At 36.6% G+C, this 25,530-nt stretch overlaps 1 protein-coding gene across 1 annotated transcript; it reads right to left on the bottom strand.

Moving 5' to 3' along the window:
- Window positions 1-11,409: 11,409 nt before the first annotated feature.
- LOC131320124 (putative ABC transporter B family member 8) lies at window positions 11,410-22,254 on the bottom strand. The gene is made up of 9 exons (XM_058350717.1): window positions 21,853-22,254; window positions 20,994-21,048; window positions 20,548-20,726; window positions 19,927-20,384; window positions 15,820-16,360; window positions 15,222-15,401; window positions 13,348-14,622; window positions 12,518-12,924; window positions 11,410-12,018 (listed from the first exon to the last, which is right to left on the bottom strand). The coding sequence occupies exons 1-9, from the start codon at window positions 22,087-22,089 to the stop codon at window positions 11,664-11,666; spliced, it is 3,687 nt and encodes a 1,228-aa protein (XP_058206700.1). The 5' UTR covers window positions 22,090-22,254; the 3' UTR covers window positions 11,410-11,663.
- Window positions 22,255-25,530: the final 3,276 nt, after the last annotated feature.

Below are 25,530 nucleotides of genomic sequence, written 5' to 3'. Positions count from 1 at the left end.
AGACCAAAGAGAACCCTTAAATATGAAAAAGTTAAAAGTTTGCTTCATACACCCTCCCCTCTCCGGACTACCACCATCCACTTCCATTTCCACCACCGTCACCGTCACCTTCCGTCTTGCCCCTCTCCTGGCACTCCTAGCTCACACTTTCTCGCGGTCAATGTCGAGTTCCATTCTAACTTTCTCGAAGTACCAAATTATTATTGTTATTACGATTATTATTTTGATTCTCGGAAACTGCAAGTACCAAATTATTGGACGGTGAAAATTTATTTAACTCCGAATCCCATGCTATGCGCATTAACCCCATATCCTAATTCATAGGAGATACTACTACTTGTCAACTGAGAATTTTCTAAACTCCCAGACGGCCGATTATGCCAGTGGCCATTGTTTTGTTTTCCCATCTGAATTTCCTAAATTTTCATTAGGCAAACGAGTTCTAAGCCGAAAGGGCATAACGTTGACTTTGATTTCTTAATTCCAAGTCCACTATAGCTTGCGTAAAGGGTCACGCTGGATTTAGATGGTTTCATCAACTGGGATATTGATCAGACAGGACAACACTAATTTCGGCCGACGACGCAGGATCGGGTTTCCATCCAGTCCGGTCCAGTTTAGGCGCTTGGGCGGGTGGGCCATCGAGATTAGTTCGATACCCAGAGCTCTTCAAGTAGGTCATTCACGTAAAAAATTAGTTTGATCATCCATAAATACAAGAGCAAAACAGTTTACGAATCTTGGTCAATGACTCAACTTTGAAGGGAGAAATCTCTGCGTATTCATATCGTCAAATGCTAATCAAACTTGATCTTATTATAGCCTCTATCAATTTGCAATTCGTAAACTGTTTTATTAGCCATGGCCCCTAGACATAGAATTCAAATCTTCTTGAAGACCACTCCACTCGTGTCGAATCAATTTTTGAGTGGAAGAGAAAAGAATTGGTCAACGACTGTTCATTTTTTTGGCCGAGGATCATATATAGAATAATGCTAGGTACCAAGAAAATTTATCCCGAAAGTGTTTCGAAAAAAACAACTAGTTGTTAAAAAGGAGGTTCTGGACGTAATTAATACAACTGAGAATATTCATAAACAAATAATTGTGACTGAATAGGGAAAATAAAAAACCATATAATCAAGTTAGTCGACTCTAATAAAGGTGATGTATTGTCAGAGAATAATCCGTCTTGTAAAACGAAAAATAAGTATTTAAAAAAATAAAAACCTTAATGTAACAGAACCTAATTTGATTAGTTTTAGTCACAAATGCAAAATCCAAGATAATTACTGTAGATGATCATATTATATATGAGACGGTGCAGGGGCGACAACACATGTGGATGGAGTTGTGGGGCCAGCTGACCGCATGGAAGAGAAAAATCCTACTATATTTTTTCGTTTCAATTTGTTTGTCTATTATTGATAAGTCTTGCTATAGGGATGAACGGGTTCCTTACCGAAATCATACCAGCACGAATATACACAAAAAAATAGGGTGTTACACACATCGGATGCTATTGATTCCAACGTGGGCTTCTCTTTTTTTTTTATAGAATTTTTGGACGGTTCGAATCGGCTGTCCGGTGGCCGGAGACGGCCTGGAGCGACCGTCGGTACGATTTCGGTAAGTAACTCGTGGGTCCCTTAGATTTTCTGATTATTGATTATATCTTAATTTTGTAATAAAATTTTTATGATATCGAATTTTTTTTTATAATAAAACTAATGGAAAACTATCAAATAAGACTATATTTCATGTTTTTTGAGATCCTATTAAGATGTGTGCGATTGAAAACAGACACAATCATCACAAATTGATAAACTTAAAGGGACGGATTGAGAGTGTTATCAACAAAACCCAATGCAATTTTTTGGCAAATTAATAAACAAATGTTATATATTGATGCAACCACATCAAATTCGCAAATCATTGACTAATTCTTCCTATATTTCTGCCAGAAATTTTCTGGTTTAAGTGACAAGAAATATATAACATAATAACAACAAAGTTATAATTTACCGTTTGCAATAATTACAACATCAATAATATGATTACAACATGAATAATAAAGACCTATTCCACACAGAAGGGACCACCGATGACACTACAATATAAAAAAGAACGCGACGATAAACAAAGGATACACCAGCAGCGAACATTAATAAGGCGAGACGATGTCAGAGATGCGCTAGCAAAGCGTAGATTAACAATTGCAACAGTGGTTCCACTAGTGATGAACTTTTTCACAGAAACCGACCGATAAACCAACCATGTGACGTACACGGAGGTAAATAACGCTGCGTACATAGAATCATACTACAACGCAAAGACCGGTAAGAAAACAATAGAAAAAAATGCCACCGCGGTTATTGGAATGGGTCAATTGAAAAACAAACTTCGAAACCCCCATTCACATTACAGGTACCTTACTAACCCTTAGGTTAGATAATCCGCAAAGATCCATACACTGAAGCGTTTGAAAATGTTCCACACACATGGATCTCTCAAAATAATGAAGTGTAGACTTGCATCGCATGTGTCTAATCTTGATCCGCTTATGAAAATTTGTGCGTATATCTTTTTCCAACATAATCCAACCGAAACCCAACCTAATTCAACTTGCATAACAATCAAGAACAAATAAAAAAACCCCGAAAATTCAATCTCAATCTTGAAACTAAAATTCATTTAACACAACAATTACATGCGGCTGTTGAATAAACCTCTACTTCCAAACCAATAAACGATCAGTAAAAAAGTAGGATTCATCTCTTCATGGCAAAAATAAACTAACACCGACCTAATTAAGTAAGATTCAGGCACTTTCCCGGCGGCCGGAAAAATTGCACCGGCAAAGAGGGCAAGAGTTTTGGAGAGAGAGCCACGTGGCGATACAATCGGAGTGGTATACGTGTCCACACGGGGTTTGCTTACCAGTTGTACCCGATTGGAAGCCTTCCATGCACACCGTACAATTACCACCAGCCGGAGCGGTAACCGCAGCCAGTAATAACTCCTCCGGTTTGGAAAAATTACTGCTGCTCTGTTTCTGGTGTGACGATGCCAGAGAAGAGTCTGGGCTTTTGATCCGGTGGGTTGAGTAATCCTCCATGGTCAAAGCTAGGTCGAGGTCGAACATTTGGTCGATTGAGGAATTCGCCGTGCTTTGAGAGAGAGAGTAGTCCTCCATGGTCAAAGCTAAGTCGAGGTCGAACATTTGGTCGATTGATGAATTCGCCATGCTTTGAGAATTGAGAGAGAGAGAGAGAGAGAGAGAGAGAGAGAGAGATTTTTGCCAAAACAGGGGAGCTGCTGAATCACTTTTTATAGCCAAGTTTTTGGAGAAGGCCCACCAGTGTTTTTTTTGTTTTGTTTATTAAAAGTGATAAAGATTTTTAAAGAAAAGGTCTCAGGATTAAGGATTTATTTATTTATTTTTTACATCCAAGTTTTTGGAAAAGGCCCACCAGTATTTTTGTCGTCTTTTCTAAATTTTTGGTAAATTCACATTTTATTTTTTTTATTAATCATTCGTCTTGACAAAAAGAGGCTTATAAGCCGTTTCACTTTCTATATAAACCTTCTTTTTAAAAAAGAAGGTAATTTCAAGTTCAAAAATTATGTGTTAATGTAAATAATTTTTCTACCAATATAGATCTTGTTTGATAGATCTCATTGAGATCTTTTAAACGGTGCGAAAAAAATCAAAAAATTATTTTTTATTTTGATTATATTTGAGTTTGAATTTAAAGGTTTTTGAAGAAAACGGAACGGGGTCTTAAAGTTAAAACATTATGGTGAAAAATGAAAAAAAAGAAAGTTCATTAAAGACGAAAAATACCAAACAACTGGTATTTTTTTTGTCGTTTTATATGATTTTTTTTCAATTTCAACGTACAATTTTTATAGTACTTTTCAATTCCTCTTAGTATTGATACGTACTTGGATACAATTTGTTCTCAATGCACAGCGTATATAGATGAACAAGTCAATAATTTTATGTTTAGTAGTATGTTGCTATTTTTTTTCATATTAATTTGGGTCGTAATTACCAAATTTGTATTAAAAAAAATACTCTCATACGTACGGTTAGCACGCATATGTATATGTCGTATTTTGCTCACTAGTGAAATTAAGATCACGCGGAGCTAAACAAAAGATGAACGACTGGTTCGTATACTCTGTGCATTGAGAACAACCCCTCAAATTGAATCAAAGCTACGTATGAATTTCTTTTCTTTTTTTTTTGCAAGATTTTTGTTTGTGTACGTACGTACGTCAATCTATTTAATTCGCACAATATTTTTCGTGAAAATGAGTTGATAAGGACAATTGTTAGTAGTATTAAAAAGGTTGGACCTAGCTAGTTATTGCCTCTCATGTGTGTTGCATGGTCCACCTAGCTACCATCACCTTCCCTTTTTAATGTATATTATATTATCACTGCGTTCAATTTTCAATTAATTTGAAAGTGATCGGTAACACCGTACTTTTTACTTTATAGACACAGGTGCGGTGGGTTGGTGTGGATCCCACATTCCCATCACACCTGCGTCTATGGAGCAAAAAATGCGGCATCAAAATGCAATGTCAGTAGAATTGCTACCAAAAAGGTTATCTTAAAGTTTCGATGAAAAGGTTGTCACAAAGTTTCGATGAAAAAGTAAACGATCCCTCTGCAATGGGTTTTTTTTTTTTTTAATGAGCAAAAGAAAATCTTATAAATCTTTGAAAAAGATTACAAAGCTTTAACGGATCACAGATACACCGGCAAAAGGCCACCTGAGAATCAAACCCAAAGGAAGGCAAAGAGCCAACGTACACCACATAAAAAACACCAAACCGAAACAACCGCTAAAACAACCCAAATTAGCAAAATCGTATTGATCGATCGAATATATCAACAGGTGTTCAATTGGTTCAAGTAGAATTTATTACTCTACATCTCAGAGTAATAACTCTTTTTCAGAATTGAAACATATAATTAAATCTTGCTTTATTAATCCATCTGTAGCATCCTTAATTATGTACGTCCATCATAAAACTAGAAATATTTAATTGTTCTCTTCCTATGTGGAGTAGTATTTATTTTGGTACTTCGGAAATTCTTCCTATCTAGCTATTTGTATCTATAGAAATACAGATACAAGGGAAAAAAAAAAATCGAAACCATGCCAATCTAGTTTTAGGATCCCTTAACAAAAAACTTTGAACAAAACACGCCGCAAAAAGAAAGAGAGAGGAAAAATAAATATGTTCAATTGTAATGTAGTATTGTGCGGGTAAGCTAGTCCAGACACCTGAGTTTTATAAAAAAAAATGGAGTACAGTTGTGTTTTCTGCATATCTTACACCCGATGGATGATTAGTTTTGTATCAAACTACTATTAAAAAACTTAATCTATAGAAAATGTTACTCAAGGAATCAAATTCATGCAGTCCCAAAAACAACTCAGAAGCACGAATATGAACATGCATGGCTGTCCATTAACAAAGAGCATGGGTTTATTTATAATTGGAGACCTACTTCATGCATTATTGATCAATCGCTTTCACTAAAAATAGAAAGAATTCATAAAAAAAAAAACCATCAAACATATAATTGAAGGTGTATGGTGGGGGAAAATATTAAGTCAACACTTGGAGATGATGAAACTTAACCAAAATGTAGCGATCTAACACTTCTGAATGTGTCCAAAAAAAAAAAAAAAAAACTTCCGAATATGTCAGTTCAGTTCAAAAAAAAAAAAAAAAAAAACACACTTCCGAATATGCTCAATGAGTAATGTTCAATCAACTAATGAACTTAATTCATGAAAAATATTGCAAAAGAAAAAAAATATTGTAGCATGCATCCTGTATTTTTCATTAGTTATTCTTGCTGATTTGAGCATTAATTTGGTGAAGGTTGGAATAAAATTACAGAGGAGAATATTAAAAAAAAAGATTTGGTGTATGGGTAAATGAATTGTACGTGGTGGAGTAATAGTACTCCTTCTATCCATTTTTAAGAGCGTCAATTGCGGTTCTGCGATCAATTTTTCAATGACTTGTATCTTTTGACGTATATTATGTTTTTGAAGTTATTGTCTTATAAAAATAATTAAAAATTATCAAATAAGATTTATATTACATATTTTAAATAATATATATTGACAGATATAGACAATTAATAATAACACGCATAATCGTAATTGATACTTAAAAAAGGACGGAGGAAGTATTGTGATTTTATCAGGATTTGCATTTCATGGTCAAGTAGAGAGAGAGAGAGCGAGAGAGAGAGAGAGAGGTGTTGGTGGTTGGAGATTAATGGAAATTGGATGTGGAGATGGTGGTTGGAGATTAATGGAAATTGGATGTGGAGATGACCTATTTTCTATCAAGCGGAACAAAAATTATTAAGATTATAAGTAGTTATATACTAATATTATCACTAATATTCAAAATTAGATACCCAATACTAATACGTAATAATTTTAAAATTTGGGGGCCGGATCTGTCTGGCTCAACATAGCTCCACCATTGGCGATGGACATTATTCTTTTGTCAACCATTCGTAAGTAAGGCTGATTATTCGATGACTGGCCGGCGTTTTGCATTAGATATGTTTTCAATTGGTTTCATGGAAATTTTAAAGAATTCATTAGAAGAATCGATCAACCACAAACTGGATGTGTGCAGATGTTAAGGAAATAAAGTCCTACGTTACTTAGGAGTGAAATGAGTGATCACTTAATAACATTTGAGACATTTTCACTCATTGCCAATTGATTTTGAGATGGATATAAAGTTTTCACATGGTATCAGAGCGGAGCCCGTTCCACCCCACATTTTAAAAAAATTCACAATCCACACCCCACGATGACAGACCAGCAAAAAAGCTGCACGATGATAGGACCCAATAAGTAGTCACCCGTGACAGACCTTAAACACGGCTGCACGTAAGGGGGGATGTTAAGAAAATAAATTCTACATTGTTTGGGGGTGGAATGAGTGATCACTGAATAATATCTAAGATTTCTTCAATCATTGTCAATTGATTTTGAGATGGATGGATGTAAAGTTTCTACGGCAGATGGGGTAAAAAATCGAGTCAACCCTTGCACTCTCTCTGTGTTCGTGAGAGGGAGAGAGAGAGAGAGAGAGAGAGAGAGAGAGAGAGGTATATAAACCAATAAACATGTGGATAAAAAAAAATAAAAATAAACATGTGGATGAAAAGACCCAAATGATTGTTTAAAATTTTCCATCAAGTGGCAAACGTAACTCGTAGAAAATGTTATAGAAGGTGAAGGAAGCAATGCAATATAAAAGTCAAACAATTTTTTCCTTTTTTTTTTTGGAAAATAAGAAAAAAAATCCATATATAGAAAATGTCACTCAAGGAATCAATTCATGCAGTCCCAAAAACAACTCAGAAGAACGAATATGAACATGCATGGTTGTCCATTAACAAAGAGCACAGGTTGATAATTAATGGAGACCTACTTCATGCATTATTGATCAATCTCTTTCAATAATAATAGAAAGAATTCATAATAAAAAAAATCATCAAACATAATTGAAGGTATGGTAGGGGAAAAATTAATTAAGTCAACCGTTGGAGATGATGAAGGTTTGGGTCTCTTGGGGTATCTCCTTGATTGACATCTTGCCAATCAAGGATTTGGATCTCGGTTGAGCATCTGTTGTCTTTTTCCTTGCTCCCTTTGGTCTTTGTAATCTTTTAAAGATTAATGGAGTAAAATTTTTCTTTCCCCGTTAAAAAAAAAAACCCTTGGAGATGATGAAACTTAACCAAAAAAGTAGCGATCTAACACTTTCGATTAGTTCAGTTCAATAATAAAAAATAAAAAACTTCCGACTATGCTCAATGAGTAATGTTCAATCAACTAACGAACTTAATCATGAAAAATATTGCAAAAGAAAAAATATTGTAGCATGCATCATGTATTTTTCATCAGTTAGCTGATTTGAGCTTTAATTTGGTGAAGGTTGGAATAAAATTGCAGAGGAGAATATCAAAAAAAAAAAAAAAGATTTGGTGTATGGGTAAATGAATTGTAGGTGGAGTTATAGTGCTTTCTCTATCCATTTTTAAGAGCGTCCATTGCGGTTCTGCATTTAATTTTTCAATGACATATATCTCTCGACATATATTGTGTTTTTAAAATTATTGTCTTATAAAAATAATTAAAACTTATCAAACAAGATCCATATTACATATTTTAAACAATATACATTAACAGATATAGATGATTGAAAATAACACGCATAATCGTAGTTGACACTTAAAAAGGGACTGAAAAATTATTCCAATTTATCGAGATTTGCATTGGGAGGGGTGTTATTATGGTCAAGGAGAGAGAGAGAGAGAGAGAGAGAGAGAGAGAGAGAGAGATTTACATTGGGAGGGGTGTTATTATGGTCAAGGAGGGAGAGAGAGAGAGAGAGAGAGTGTGTTTTTCTGGTGGTTGGAGATTAATGGAATTAGATGGGGAGATAACCTATTTTCTATCAAGCCAAACAAAAATTATTAAAATTATAAATAGCTATATACTAATATTATCACTAATATTTAAAATTAGATATAGTATATAATAATAATTTTAAAACTCGAGCCGGGTCTGCTGGGCTCAACATAGCCCCGCCCTTGGCTATTTTTTTTTTAACAGCCGCCCTTGGCTATGGACATTGTTCTTTTGTTAACCATAAGTAAGGTTATTAATTATTATTATTTTTTGATCAAAAAAGAGAGTGGGAAGGAGCGACCAGTGTAGCAACTAGCAACTCCCTTGGGCGTGACTATAAAGGCTTCTTACCAGCTGTGAAATGTCTGGTTTGAGTTATAGATATTGTCCGAGAAGGCACACCGTCACCACAGCACTACCGAAGTACAAGTGAACATAAATGTTTACCCCCCACACCCCTTTGTCACTGGCAAGACTTGAAACCGAGTCTCACATGAAAATGAAGGACACCCTACCCACTGAGCTACCTGATTAATTGTTCGATGACCGGCTTTTTGCATTAGATACATTTTCAATTGGTTTCATCGAAATTACTGAATAAAGAATTCATTAAAAGAATCGATCAACCACAAACTGGATGTGTGCAGATGGGTTGTAAAAAACGAGTCAACCCTTGTAGAGAGAGAGAGAGAGAGAGAGAGAGAGAGAGAGAGAGACGTATATAACCAATAAACATATGGATCAAAACACCGAAATGATTGTTTAAAATTTTCCATCAAGTGGCAAACGTACGTAACTCGCAGAAAATGTTAACAGAAGGTGAAGGAAGCAATGCAATCTAAAAAATAAAACAGATAATTTTTTTTTTGGAAGAGTGAGAAAAAAAAGAAGAAAAAGACATGGACATTAATGTTGGATGACCTATTTTATGCATTATTAATCAACCCGATTTCCATTAAATATAAATAATTCATTAGAAACTACTTGATCACAAAGTGGATGTGTGCACACACATATAAATATATACTAGCGTTGTGTCCCGTTCCATGCACGGGGCAGCGAAAAAACATTGGGTTGAAATTTTTTCATTGTTTCATACATCAAACGGGACACAACACTAGTTATTAATGGATAATTTATTGTACATATCCAAAGTATAATAAAGGGTATTTTTAATTTAATATAATTTGTGACTAATTCCGGGGCCTTAAAGATAATGACTGGACATAACCCCTAATGGTCTCAAGATTTGGAATATTTGGCCTCCGTAAGAACGAAACTTGTGACCTTATGGAGAAACACCTATTGCTTTCTCACAATCACTTGGCTAAACTCTTTGAAGTAACATTTTTGCTTACACAAATTGATTAAATTTTCATCTAAGCAAAGAACTTTTAGGGCTTTGCTACGTAGACACCATTTCAAACACACCGTCTACACACCACCCAATATTTAGACGTCCCATAACATATTTTAACGATCCGAGTCGCTCATTTTATAACTCTAGACGCATATATCATTCATGCAAAAAATCAAACTGATATGATATTGATAAGTTTTTTTTATTCAAATCAATTGGATAACATGAAGAATTTTAATAGTCCATTTTTCTCGAAGAAAATGCAAAATTGTAAAATTGCTACCAATGTCCGATCAATCTAATTTTCACACACACATATGTATGCAAATTACAAGTTTGGATTTTTCAAAACTACTCCTTCAATTGGTTATATATGTGCGCGTGTTTTGAAGAAAGAAACTCTTGGTCGTATAATATTATCCGTGTCAGTGACAATAGTTTGGTAAAAATTTTGAATGAGTTTTTTTTTTTGGGTAAGTTAAGAAACGTAGATATAGAAATTAGTAATAAGTCGATAAATTTTTTATTAGAAAATCGTGCATGGACGGTTCTGAAAACCGTGTGACAATATCAGCTTTTAAAAAGTAATAATAGGTGACATATCACATCCTAAATCACTGTCTGATCTCGTGTAAGTTATTAAATAATTCATGTCTTTTGCCGATAAAAAAAAAAATTCATGGCTTTGCTGGAAGTTATTTTGTCGTTTTTTTTTATTACTGGAGTCTAACAAGTTGACAATTTGTTCACACTTGTGCTTGAACGATATAATAATTAAGGTTATTTTTTCCTTTCCGAAGAACAATAAGGGCTTTAATAAAAAATTCACTATATCAAAGTATCTAAAAATATCTAACCATATTAAAATGAGGGAAAATAACTTGATTTGGATCCTTTACATTTTTAAATCCCGGTAGAAATCTCGTGCATAGTCTAAAAAGGAAATGGGATTGCGCTGCCTCGATCATTCTGTGAGTTACTCCAATTAATCTAAATTTTTAGAGATGGACTAATTTTTCAGAGATTTATTGACTCGATTTCACCGCCATTTGTGTTTGATAATACAAGGAAAATCCACTTAAGGCTCCTAATGAGTTCACTTGATCTTATTCAATATGATGGTGGTGTTAAGGTTATGTCGAGGAGGTGGATGGGGATGAGACGAGTTTAGCAAAATTAGGGTTTTGGGGGTTTGTTGAAGATGAGGGTATTTTAGGATAACATCATATTTTTAAATGGGTGTGGAAAGGAAGATTTATTTTGGGTTAAAATAGAATCACTCTTTAAATAGTAGTTAAATATTCATGCACATATCTATATGTATTTAATTATTTGTCAATGTAAAAGGAGGGAGATCTTTTGCGGTATTATTTGGTTATTAGCATTGTAAGATTAGATCAATTTGTAATATAACTATACTATTTAAATAAACACAATAGTACATATATTTATATTGTGTAAAATTTAAATAATTCTTCTAATGTCTGCAAAAATATAATACTACGTTTCTTGATATAGAACCATTGGCATTATCGTCTAATCTTCATCCACAATTCAGTAATTTGATTATACTTCAAAATACCACACATATTCGTGATTTATATTTCAAACTTTCACCAAACACTTTTACAAGTTCTAGTTATAAGTTTTTCATAATCCGGGATCGGCAATCTACAATACAGAATATCTAAAATTCACCAAAATAATATGCAGTTAATTTGCTCTTGACCATGCGCTATTATTGCGAAAACCGGTGAATGCAACTATCATTAAGACTCATCCTTGGACGAAAAACAAGAAAGGGGTACTGTGCCAAACGCCCTCTAGGTATCGTGGAGCTTGGCAAGGTTGTAGAAGGCGCCGCGCTTGCTCTTGAGGTGAGCAAAGGTTCCTCGTTCCAGCACCTTCCCGTTGGCAAGAAAAGCGATGGAGTCGAGATTCTTGATGGTGTTGAGCCTGTGGGCAACCACCACCGTTGTCCTTCCGACCATGATCCGGTCCAACGCTTCTTGCACTATCTGCTCCGAATGGACATCAAGAGCACTAGTCGCTTCATCTAGTAGCAAAATAGTTGGTTTTCGGATGATTGCTCTTGCTATGGCAATTCTTTGCTTTTGTCCTCCTGATAGTTGCACTCCCCTCTCTCCACATTCAGTTTGATACCCATCTTTTAGTGATCTGCAACAAAGGAAGAAAAGGAAAAGTTATATCATGAGCTTGGGATTAGTGCATCTCGCCTGCACTTATAGTTTTAACTGAACATAACACATAGTCTCGGTCGTCACCCATAACAGGCGATACATGTTGTGATGTGTGATTTATAACTGTGTCTGCCGATACATTTAGGTAAATTTCTTAAAACTGTTATTCTTTTCAAAACTAATTATGAATGTTCTATAAATGAGAATGTATATCCAAATATAACTTTATCGGTTAAACTTTTGTAAATTTCTATGCTAACCAGACAGAAAATGGACCTTCCCTGATAAGGCTTCATAGACCCATTTTCAATACAGAAAACTGGGCGAACCCACCACAAAAGAGTCAAAACATGTCTAAAATTGCATTTGAGGGGCTTTGCTACTGAGTTTTAATAAATTTACGGTTGTTCCAGATCCCCAATAGGTATGCATCGTGGTAAAACATGGGTGTAGAGTCGTGGTACAGGAAAACTTACGAGATGAAATCATGAGCATTGGCAGCCTTGGCAGCTTCCACAACCTCAGTCTCCGACGCATCAAGCTTCCCAAACATAATATTGTCACGAATGCTGCCAGAATAGAGCACCGGTTCTTGGCCAACAAGCGCCATTTGCCTTCTATACCAACCAATATTGAGAGACCTTATATCGACCCCATCGACCTTCACTGTCCCCTTATCAGCATCGTAAAATCTCTGAATCAGTGATATGACTGTAGATTTCCCGCACCCACTGTTCCCCACGAGTCCAATGCTTGCCCCAGGTTTCACTTCCAGGCGAAGTTGGCACAATATTAGGTTGTCGGGCCGTCCTGGGTATGCGAAATCAACTCCTTTCATCTCTATGCCACCGAACAATTTCTGTAACTCGGTTTCGTTCTCCGGCTATGCATGACAATTCAAACCAATGTTGGGAACAAAACTAACAAAAAAATAACGAGTAACATGTGACACATCTGTTAGGAACAACCACTTCATTCGGCTTATGGGCCCCCCCACCCCCCCTCCCAAAAAAAAAAACCCTTAAAATGGCTGAAGAAAACCGAGATTTTAGATGCTACATTATAATGCTTTTCAATAATCATCTTTTAACATTAGTTCACTTCCAATAAAACGAAGAAAATATGAGCTTTCTGGAAAAGAAAACCTTGAGGGAGTTAGACTTGGCACTTTAGTTTAGTTCATTGAACATATGAGCTTTATGTTCCCCTTTGAATCAGATGAGGGTCATGTGCCAAACCATGAGGGTTAAACTGTGACTACCCAAGAATATAGACTCACGAAGTAAAAATGAAAAATCTTACTTACACTGCAAATTAGTGATCGCCGATCAAGAATAGAGAACACAGATGCCACAGCAGTGGCCCCTTTGGCTAGATCAGAAGTCATGCTCCCAGCTTCACCTATAACTTTTCCAGTACTCACCAATATAAAGAAAGTCTTGAACACTTGCCCACCTGTTATCTGTTGTTCAGTCACTAGCTTCCCACCATACCAAAAATCCAATGCCCAACACATGTAAGTTATACACTGGGCCGAACCGATCCCAATTCCAGCTAGCCACGCCTTCTTGTCCCCCTCCTTCCTCGGCTCATTTTGGGCGTCGTCAAAAATCTCAAGAACTTTCTTTACGCTTCCAAATGAAGTCACAATCCTATGGTTGTACACTGCCTCGATAGCTATTTGAGTACTTATATTCTGAGCCCTTACAAATTTTGTGTTAACAGAAGATAATATAACTTTCCGCCCATAGAAACATAGGATTGTGAGGGGTTGCACAGCGATCATAACAACTGCAAGCTTCCAAGCGACAACTAATCCCAGGATCACTGCCAACACCACGGCTGAAATTGTCTGGACTAAAAGGGAAACTCTGTCCGCAACCAGGGATTTCACTAAGGCAGCTTCATTGCTCAATCTACCACATAAGGCCCCACTGTTGTTCTTCTCGTCATCGAACCATGCTGGTTCAAAAGTCAAGACTTTCTCGAGCATTTTAATTCTGACCCTTTTTGTCAGGTGTTCACCCATGTAGGCAAAATTGAAGTGTTGCAAGGGACTCATAATCATTGCAATTACAGAGAGGGAAGCGAAAGTTAGACATTTTGAACGGATCGCATTGCGCATTTCACCATGATCAGTCATGAAAAAGTCAGTAATCATGCCACCGATGGTGATGGCATAGATGGGTGTAATAAAACCAGAGGCCATAGCAGAGAAGCCTCCAATTAGCCCTTGTTTCCATTCTGGAGCGTTCAAACCAAGGAGCCTGGTAAAGGAAGGTGGAGGGTAAGATATGGCATCCGGTTCCGGATAACCAAGGAGCGGTGTACCAAAGACAGATGGGCTCGCATTGCTCATCCTACTGCCACTGCTTCTTGCCGCAGACGAAAAGCGAGATTCATTGTGATGTTGGTCTTGCTCCTCATTGCTGAGCTGATTCTGTAGATTCGCCAAATTTGCATAATGCCCATTTGGTTTGTCGATTAGGTCATCGTGTGAGCCCATTTCAATGACACGACCGGCACTCATGACTGCAATGACATCAGCGTTTCTCACTGTAGAAAGTTTGTGGGCAACAACCTGATCAAGTTCAATATCAGTAAGAGAATGAAGATTTGATAATATCCGAAGGGGAAAGATTATGAAGATATCAATCGTGTAATTAAGCTATGGGTTATAATACAAAATTGGATAGTTGCACATGAGCACATCTATACTTCAAATCTATATACTAAAGATAAGTTAACATCATACATTTTCTAGTTAGGTACGAAGAATTAGTTTTTCTTTTCGACAACGTGAATCGTAATTATGGGATTTCACTCTCCAATATGAGAAGCTAAGTTTATAAATTTCTACGCTATAAAAGATTTATTTATCTGTTTCCTGTGCGTTGCATGGGATACGGCTTGTATATTGGATGAGTGCGTGGTCATGTGTTGGACTTTGCTCGTCTTTTGGATCATCGATTAGAGGAGAGATTAATGGCGGAAATGCAAAAGAAATTAACAAGGAAAGAGGCAAAATCTAATTTGTTGGTTTACCTATACGTACATCTTTCCTAAATCCATGATCCAAACACAACGTTACAGTATCCTTCTTATGGAAAAAGTGATTCATAAGGCGTTGGATTACTGTTCAAAGAACCCATTTTTTCACTAGCAAAAGGGGCACATTACCAGTGTGGTTCTTCCCACAGAGGCTTGCTCCAGGGAACTTTGCACAATTGCCTCCGATTCCGAGTCAAGTGCGCTTGTTGCTTCGTCAAGTAGAAGAATGACAGGGTTCTTGATAATGGCTCTTGCAATAGAAATTCTCTGCTTCTGCCCGCCCGATAAGAGTGCTCCACGTTCACCAACCTGTTACATCTGATCAAATCAAAACTACAAAATCCCAACTTTTACCAACCGAAAGTTCAAGAAAGCACTACTAAACCTGTGCGGTACGGTTGTCAATTTTTTTTTTTGGTTTTCCACTTTTAGTTTGTCGAAAACCCAAATAAATTGTTATTGAATTGTTGCTAAAAACTCTCTTTGGGGAATCTTCTGGAAACAACTTATCTTCCAGGAAGCACGAAAGTCGAAAAAGATGTTTTGAATTTTTGTATAATAACTAAAATGTTTAGTGTGTTTGGACTTGTCAATAATTTAGGGATGAGCAAGAAAACAATACCAAAGATAAAAGAAAACTAGTTGGAATAATGTCAATAAGGCTTTAGTAGTTTCATGAACATCAGTCATAGTTATACCACAGAAAGGTGCTAAAGCCTTGATATACCTTGGTGTCATACCCTTCTGGAAGCTGCCTAATGAAATCATGGGCATTTGCAGCCATAGCAGCAGTCATCACTTCATCCATCGTAGCATTGAGTTTCCCAAACTTGATATTCTCCTTTATTGATGTCCCAAACAGCGCATGGTCTTGACTAACAAGCCCCATCTGTCCTCTCAACCATTTCAACTGAAGTCCCTTTATACCAACACCATCGATCCGCACAATTCCACTATTTGCATCGTAAAACCTCTGGAGCAAGGCGATCGCGGTTGATTTTCCACTCCCACTTGAACCAACAAGAGCAACGGTTTTTCCTGCTTCAATTCTAAGGTTGAAATCGTTCAGGACAATGGAATCGGGCCGTGAAGGGTATGTGAATTTGATATGCTCAAATTCTACTTCTCCACGTATATTTTCTAATATAATTCCCTTTGTATCTTGACCGTCAATTTTTGGAACTCGGTTGATTCGATCAAAGATATGTGCGGCTGCAATTGAGGCTTCTGCCAAGTGCTTAACTTCAGGGAAGGCCACTCCAAGGGATCTGCGTAACAGTTAGTAGAATTTGGTTGATTTTGGAAAGAGTTATTGGCAAAGGATTAAAATAGTAGTCAAGCAACTTATAATAGAACGGAAAATGGAAGCTGTTCAAATGATTTGTGATGCATTTGCAGAAAGTAGAGGTTATTCAAGAAGTGTGTAGGATTATCAGACGTTTTTTAAGAAGTTTTGAATGCAAGCAAGGATTCTTCCTGTTTGAAACACCCTTAGCCTGGTTCACTTCTTAGCATCTTACAATACCCGAGGATTGGGATGAATCCAAAGCACTGTGAGCTAATTGTAGCTGTTTGGTTGGATAGAATATTTGCATGAACTAGTAATCCCATGTTTGGTAAGCACCTATGTTACGTAGACTCGGTTGTGAATATCGGTTGCGGGTGCAAGTACAAATGTCGAACCTTCCTAAAACTTAAATGGAAAATTCTAAAATCAGCCCAATGGGCTGACAATAGTAGGTGTGTGAATGTGTATTAAAAGATGTAAAAAGTGAACAGAAATACGTGTTTTTCTTGTCTTTTAGTGTGTTTATCGTCAGCCCAGTGGGCTGACAATAGCAAGACCGAACTTAAATATTAGGAAACTGGGATATGTGTCTCCAACTTGGGTATAGGTACGGGAACACGTACTGAACACTTGTGTATCATATATTGCATAATTTTTTTTCAGATTATCTACCTCAAATCATACGGAAAAATTCAGTTTAACCCCTAGTTGTTTGATCCATGTGCAGTTCCACCCTCTCACATTTGATTATCAGCACAAAACCACCCCATGGTTGTTGGACCTAAGTGCATGGCTTATATTTCGATCCAAGTTAACAGGAAGTGAGACTTTCACGACTCTTTTGAGCGTGGGAATGAATAGAATAGGTATTTCGAGGTAGAAATAACCTAACCTATCTTGAAATTTATAAAAATGCCATTCTTCTTCCTCATCTCTTCTTCGTCAATTTTCCATCTTCTCTCTCTCACACACAAACCCCACACACAAACACAAGTTAATAAAAAAATGTTTTTGCTATTTCCTGTCCATGCGAAATACTCGAAATATCACTTTTCTAGCTAATTTGATATTCCTTTTCTGTAAACCAAACCAAACTGAACCTTAAGGATACCGGTGTAGAACACATTCGTATGAGTACTTGAGCCCAAATGAAAGATACATGTAACAAGGTTACAGGTAAGCACACACCTGACTACCTGAGCTATTTAATCCCAAAGACTAAATAAATAGTCCTTTTGCAGCAGGACTATTTATGACCACCAACAACTATACCCATTAGTCCCCTTTCCCAATTGTCCGTCCCACCGCAAAACTTAGATATCAAAAGAAACTTTGGAGGGAAAGTACGCAATATATCTACTTCGTGCATCATCCACCCAACTTTAATTATTTATATAAACTACCAACCAAACCAAGTATAAAAAGTTTTTTTCCCTCTTAATTAATCTCTTCTTCTACAATATCCTCTTCTTATCCCCTCTTGTTATTTAATCCCAAAACTAATCCGGTTAACAAACAAGCTAGGCTAGTTTCTTGGGGTGCACTTGTTGCAAGGGTTCTTCACATGAGTCACCAAAACTATGTACCTTGGCTTGGCTCCGCTCGTTTAATAATCGAGTTGAGCTCGATAATCTAAAATTCGGCCCAGCTTAGCTTGGAAAAGTTCGGCTGTCGGCTTGTTAAGGACTCTTTTCGTTTACAAACGGGCTAAGCTCATGATCAAACTCGTCTAGAACACCACAAAGCTCAGCTTGGCACTCTTCGCATCCCTCTTCTCTGCCCTCCGTACACGGCACATGAGAAGTTTGTGCTCTCCGGCGCACCGCCAGTAGCACTTTTTGCCGGTGTCACCTTAATTACTACCACCGTTCTCCTCCCTCGCTGCCGTGTCAGGGCGCAGGACCACAGCCCGTCCGCTGCTATAATCACGCACGGTCTCCTCCTCCTCCTCCAGCCACCCGATTGCAACAGACCAATCTCCATCGCAACCACGCATAGATCGCATCCTTGACCTCGCGATCTCCGAGGGCATCATCATCATCTCTCTCCCTCTCTCTCTCTCTCCACTGCTCTGTTGTTCATTTGGTATTCGCTTTCACTGGGGTAATTACGGCAAGAGGGCTTAAACCTACGATACGGGTTTTTATAAGCCGGCCCCATAAATTAGGCTAGGGTTCAAATTAATTTCTGCGCATATTATTGCTATCCGTTACTATCCTGATACATTATTTCAAACAAAAATACCACCCGGGCCACATAAATAGTTTACAGGAGCAAAAAAAAGTCATTATGTAACATAAAAAAGCCTATCCGCAATAATTTTTATGGTTGAGATGAACCGAATCTGAAAAGTAGAATTGGTCTCCAATTTTTTAGTAATAATTAAATAGTAATCCTAAGACTCCGTTTATAGTAATACAAAAAAATGTTTGGGAAATGAATTCCAAAAAAAATTGAAGGTAGAAGTAAAGAAAAATTTATTTATTTGGATAAGCAAAAGGTAGATGGCAGGTTTCGAATCGCTGACGCCTAGGTGGGAGACAGTAACTTCTTACCACCGAACCATGAATCGTTGTAGACAAATGAAATTTATTTTTTGGATGATGCTACGGTGTTTCCGGTCATTTTAGGGACACCGTAATTTTTGATATAATTTTACCATTATGAGTATAACTAAAACCCATTACAAGTATAACAGAACCCAAACAAGACATAACTAAGGAATATCTAAAAAACCAACCAAGGCATAACTAAACCCAACAAAGGCATAACAAACAAGTTATGTCTTACTGTGGTTTTGGTTATGCTTTGTTATGGTTCTGTTATGCTTGTAATGGATTTTGGTTATACTCATAATGATTTTGTTATGCCAAAAGTTACGGTATCCCCAAAATGACCGGGGACACCGAAGTCATTCCCTTATTTTTTTGTGTGTCTCTTAACAAGAAATTTTGTAGAAAAACTAAGACCTTGTTCCTTTTACAAGATCTACTTTGAAAGAAAGTATTTTCTAGTGAGAAATTTTAAACTATAGGTCTTAAACTTTTCTAATAATTGAACACACATAAAGCGACGATTCAGAAAACATATCTACCGATATTCGTTAGAGCTAATTTTTTATATAGTCCCATAAATAAATATTTTAAAATTTATGAGGGTTTTTTTTTCTCTGTATTTTGTGGGGTCCGGAGTAGGCCCCACATGGCGTGCGGTGGCCTCAAACTTTCTGAAAGATTAACAACCACTTTCAATTCATAACATTTGCATTAATTGAAATTGATAGCACTTGATAAAAATTTCATATCATCACGATGAAAACTCATTATACACAAATTATAAATCTCTACACAAAGGTAATGAATTTCTATATATAGTCATGTTACAAATAAAAAATGGTTCAAGGAGTGTATACTCTATATATGTATAGTCATGTTAAGAATTAAAAATGATTCAAGGATTGTATACTTTATACACCTAAATAAGTGTGCATGTGTGTGTTCTTTTGTAGCACTTAATCGATGAAAAGAAAGAATAGAGTTTACTCACTGTCCAGCCGTAACGATAGAAAGGCCGGCCGCATAAATTTGGCCTCCTTGCGCTCCGTGTTGCATGATCAAAAGGCTCCCATACCAAGCAACTAACGCCCATATCGCGAAAGTAAGCCCCGAGCTCCCAACCGCGAAGCCCTTTGCCAATCCTTTCTTCGTACCCAGCTTCGTTGTGTGATAGAGGATTGATGCATATCTTTCGACTATATTCCTCTCCGCAGTGGACGCATATACAGTTTTAATGGAGCTAAGAGCCTGCTCGGCTATGGTGTTCGCTTTGCTGTATTCTGCGAAGGATTTGTGGGATAAATGGAGAAGGTATTTGCCATAAGCAATTCCAGGAAGTGCTAAGAGAATGAGAGCAGGGAATGCTGCTAAAGACAGTCTCCATGCAAAGTAGGTCGCGTATGTAAGTCCAGAGAAGAACTGTGATGTGTGAAACAAAAATAGCGGCATCTGCAAGGAAATACGATATACTACGTATCATGATAAGTTCAATTTCGTCGGATTCAGTTCCGCGCGCCCTTCTCTCTCTTAATTACATAAAAAACCTAGACACACCCACACACACACACATATATATATATCCGCGCACGTTGATCGATCCTAATTAATATACCTTCTCACTGAGAACTTCTTGTATGAGAGCAGTATCTTTCGATATGCTATCAACGACTTCAGCAGTAGTTGCTTCTTGGGAGTCGAAGAAGGCCACTTCTTGCCTTAGAACTGCTTCCAAATACTTGTATCGCATCTTCAAAACCTGTCGCTCGCTGGTTTTACTCCAGCAATAACCCTCTGCATGCACAAATTCATTACTACTATTAATTTTCTTAATTAGTTAAACAAATACTCCTATTTATTAGGCCAACCTCTCAGAAAGGAACAAAAACCCAACTTGTTTTGGAGCCCTAATACCAGTCCAAAGTTGGATTTATTTCGGGGTTTCGCAAGAATGAGCTCATCTGATCGAGAAAGTGATATTTTCTTTTGTGTCTCGGTGCAGTTTGAAAATAAAAAGAACGGTTTGATCCCAGAAAATCCAGGAAAAAAAAGGATACTCACCCATGAATGCCGCGAACAAGACAGCAACGGCTAGGTATGTTAAGTCGAGGGCAATCTGCAAAAGCACACACGGGAAAAACTCTTTACTGAGATGTATTAACTTATTAATGAAGCCTAATTAAAAAAATAACTATCAAATTAAAACGGATTTTGTCCAAGTTATTTGATCATAAGGGGTGATCCCTCATATTTCATGGAAACTTCTTCGAACCCTACCAACGTGCTATAGATATCAATTTGTTATTTTCTCCTTGCTCCGATTGGCCACGATGTAATACTCAGCTTCCACCGTACATACTCAACTGTGCCCTGACACCATTTTCTAAGGATCCAGATTTTGCTTGCCCAATAACTTAGTGGAGCCTAACAAGGTAGCCCAAAATGCTTAATTTCAAGTTCTTTATGTTTTACAAATTAAAATAAATACTTATTTTTTAAATTAAAAGTGCGGTACTGTAAAAGAATGGTCTATCTTGTAAAATGATAATAAATACTTAAAAAATAAGAAGTTTAGTCGAACGGGGAGTAGCTTAACAACATAGGATTTCAAGGTTGGGTGGATACACATTCAAAAGGTTTTATAATAACATATGAAACGCAACATTGATTTTGCCAATACAAATTGTAAAAATACTATGAAAAGATTAGGGAACAAAGATTAGTACTCCTACATGACATGGAGCAGATTGTATGTATGAACCGTGAGTAGGCCGATCGTCAGGCTCATTAGATTACGAGAGAGAGAGAGAGAGAGAGAGAGAGAGAGAGATGATTAATGCATGCTTACCTGATCAACCTTATGCATGAGCCCAGGAGAGAGAGAGAGAGAGAGAGAGAGAGATGATTAATGCATGCTTACCTGATCAACCTTAAGCATGAGCCCAGGACTTATATGGCCCAAGCTATTGAAAAGGTGGCTAACGAACAAGAGCAGGGTAGGCAAGGACGCTCCATCTCCGACAGCTCCCACAGTGCCCAGCACCATCAGCATAACGTCCGTGGAATCAGCGCATCCGAAGAGCACAGATATTGCTATGGGTTTATCGGGCGGGCTGTCTCCCGGCCCCTTCTTGTCGTCTTCTTTCGTTTTGCTCATTTTTTTTGCTGAATTGCAAAATGAAAACTGATCGATTTGCTGAACAGAGCAAGAGGTGAGAGAGAAATGGAGCAGATTGTATGTATTGCCGGCCTTGGTTTGCTCGAACAGTTAATGACCCATGAGAGAGTATATTGACATCTCTGTTTGTGTGTATATATATATTTGTGTATGGAGCAAGTGGCTGAGGATTTATTGCCAATTGGTGTCTCGGCAGTTTATCTTGTCAGTTCTTTAACAATTTTTTTTTCTTTATAGGAGTTTTATTCTCAGAAACAAATCTGCCTGCATCAACCCTTTTCCAAATCTTGCTTACGCAGAAGCTTAGTTGACTCTCTCTCTCTCTCTCTCTCTCTCTCTCTCTCTCTCTATATATATATATATATATATATTCGAAAGGGAAAGGGAAGACAGTGACCGTGAGAGCATAGATATTGACCGGGTGTACCATGTAATACGGCAATTGCTGTTTTAGAAGGAGTAACGCTAATTATACAATTTTAAAATATAATTTTGGATATAATTGTGTTCAGAGTCGTTTGATACACATAGGTCTATGTTCATAATTTTGGACACAATTGTGTTAAGAGTCGTTTGATGCACATGAATTCACGTTCATTGAATGACTCTAGACACAGTTTCGTATGGTATTGTGTTTGATTAACTTTTTGGCTTAATATATCCCAATTTATTTGCCACATATATATATATACCACCCGACCAAATGTGGTCAGCGATCCCGAGCAATATTGTTGTTGGTACTATATATACACTATATAAATATGGCACCAACCAAAAAGATGACCAAAGCATCAGAAAATCCACATTACATCACCAACGTATAGAGCATAATCAAACGGACAAAGCAACAAAGTATAAACTATTTGCAGAGAAAAGAAAAATATGGAATCGATCCAGGGTACGTTCCAGCATGATCAGATGGGTTACTTTTTTGAGGGAGGGCAAGAGGGTAACTTATTCAACACTTTACGCAACATGTATTGAAATCCATCTATGGTACGTTCATGCAGCATGAGATATGTTACTAACCCAACACTTTGTGCAACATGCATGTTTATGTGGTACTTTATCATTGGGAAATGTAAAAATATTTATTGTGCCAAGTGTTGTGTTAATAGATTGTTTCTTTTAGTAGTTCAAATGTGTGTTGTCTAATATTATTTGCTCCGTTCCGTTAAGGTTTTTAAAAAATAAGTACTCCTTGTTTATTTGCAATTTTCAAACTTAAAAATAATGGATCTACAAAAACAATTTTTTGATCTTTTTTGCATCGTTCAGAAGATTTCATCGAGATCTATCAAACAAGATCTATATTACACAAAAAATTATTTTAGTAAGCTCAAGCTTGAAAATTGCAAATAAACTACTTATTGAAATAAGAATCTTAGCAGAACGAAGCCTGAAATTGAATAGTGTGTGTATATAAACAATTAAAAACTCACTTGGTGAATTTTAATTTTAACAAGGCTGTGATCAAATGAAAAGAATCTAAAAGAATATAGTTTATTTTTTTGGTCGGCAAAGAAAGTATTATTTGATACATCGATAGTGGTTGATTACGAGAATCACAGCAAAAAGTATGCATCCCAACCAAGTTGACGCTCGTACCTCACAAGAAAACTAGTAATTTGCTACCGAAACACCATCAAGTAAAAGATCTTAATTTTAATTCTTTTTAAAAATGCTTAACATTGATTAGTAGAATATGAAATTCAAAATTTCAACCATTTACTCCAACCATTTGCATCTAAAATCGGAAACACGTACCAAAATGATCTTGAAACGAGAAGATTCCCTCCTAGATTCCGCGATCTGCGCTTTGGCCTCCCTCGTTCAATCCTGGACATTTTTTCCTTATTTTTAAGACGTGTTCCGAAATCTTAACAAGATCGATGATCTGAACCGTTTGTGTCATAGGCCTCGTTGATATTAGTACTTTTAGAAAATTTATTTTGGTCAGATATCGATAAATATCAAAACGAATCATATTTTTAAAATAAATTATGTGTATAGATACCTGTCGATATCCGATTATGGTAATTTTTATTGTGAATGCTCTTCTCAAGAGACCATGCGAGATGAGTGGTTCAGATCATCTCATGATCTTTTTGATATTCGACTTGTGTCCAGTATATCTACCAGTGTCGATATATACCCATCGATATCTACTATTCCAGGGAGATACTTGACATACACTTGGATAATCCGAACAACTCATATGGTAGGGTTTGTTTAGAAGAGCTTTCAGGAAAAGTATATCTTATCTAACATCCATCGATCGATAGGTATCTAGCTAAAAGACAACAATTACTTTAAACATATGAGTACTTGTTTGATACTTATTGATATCTGATCAACGTAATTTTTTTTCTCTAGTGATATGTCAACAGGGCCTACAAAATAAGCGCTTCGAATCATCTTAATATAGTACACGTCTTAAAAATAGGGAAGTAGTAATGTTGAGGTTTGAACGGAGAAAACCAAAACAACGTCGTTTTGGCAATCCTAGAATTAGTACTCTAGAATATATCAGAACTCTCCTCCTATTTTCTCTTCCGGTTTAAATATCATTTCCGTTTCCAAATCAGTATCGACAAAAGCATCACTTAATTAAAAATGTCCATGAACAGCTTCAAATTAACTGAAATCCTGTACGTGTTCCAGCATTGAAAGGGATGGAGACCAAATCTCACACATGGTTTTTCAACAATGGGTTTCGAAGCTTAAATTGAGTAAATATCCACTTGAAAATAGGTTTTTTTTTTTTTTCGCGGTCAGTATTCCGTAAATTGACATTAACCCCGGAATTTCTCTCTTTCGATGTTTTTTACAGTTCTTCTTGTTAATTACCAGAGATCGAAAAATTAATCACAGGCGCAGAGATGTCTTAGGAATCATGATGGCGACTAACAATGATTTCTTTTTTGAAGTGGCAAAGAAAATTTTATTAATGAAACTCTACAGGGGTACGTCGACAAGGAGGAGGAGAAAGCAAGCATCATTGAGAGGGAAAGCTAGCCCCATCCAATCATGTGCTCAGAAGACTCCCCAGGAGAAAAAAAACCAGATCCGACAAAGAGTTGAATATGGCAAGAGAGACTAAAACTAAAACAAAACAAACAACATAGAAATATGCCTCAAAAACATTACAGAATATGCCTCCTAAATCCCATCTGGATCATGACTTCTAAAATCTTCAATGGAAATACTCGAATCTAGATAATAGAATGACTAGAATCATGAATAATCGCAATATATATATTTTTTGAAACGGCAAAAATATTATTGATAAACTCGATAATTGATGCATAAATTCACAATATCTTATTCTCCGAATCACTTGTTTGGTTCATATCATGTAAGTTTGCTTTCATCATTCACTTCTTTTGGTGATATTGATTAGTTCATGAACTGAATTGA

This window comes from Rhododendron vialii, chromosome 3a, assembly GCF_030253575.1.
Source record: "Rhododendron vialii isolate Sample 1 chromosome 3a, ASM3025357v1".
Taxonomy (NCBI): Eukaryota; Viridiplantae; Streptophyta; class Magnoliopsida; order Ericales; family Ericaceae; genus Rhododendron; species Rhododendron vialii.
The sequence above is the reverse complement of the archived record's forward strand: the minus strand, read 5'-3'. Positions and strand labels throughout refer to the sequence as shown.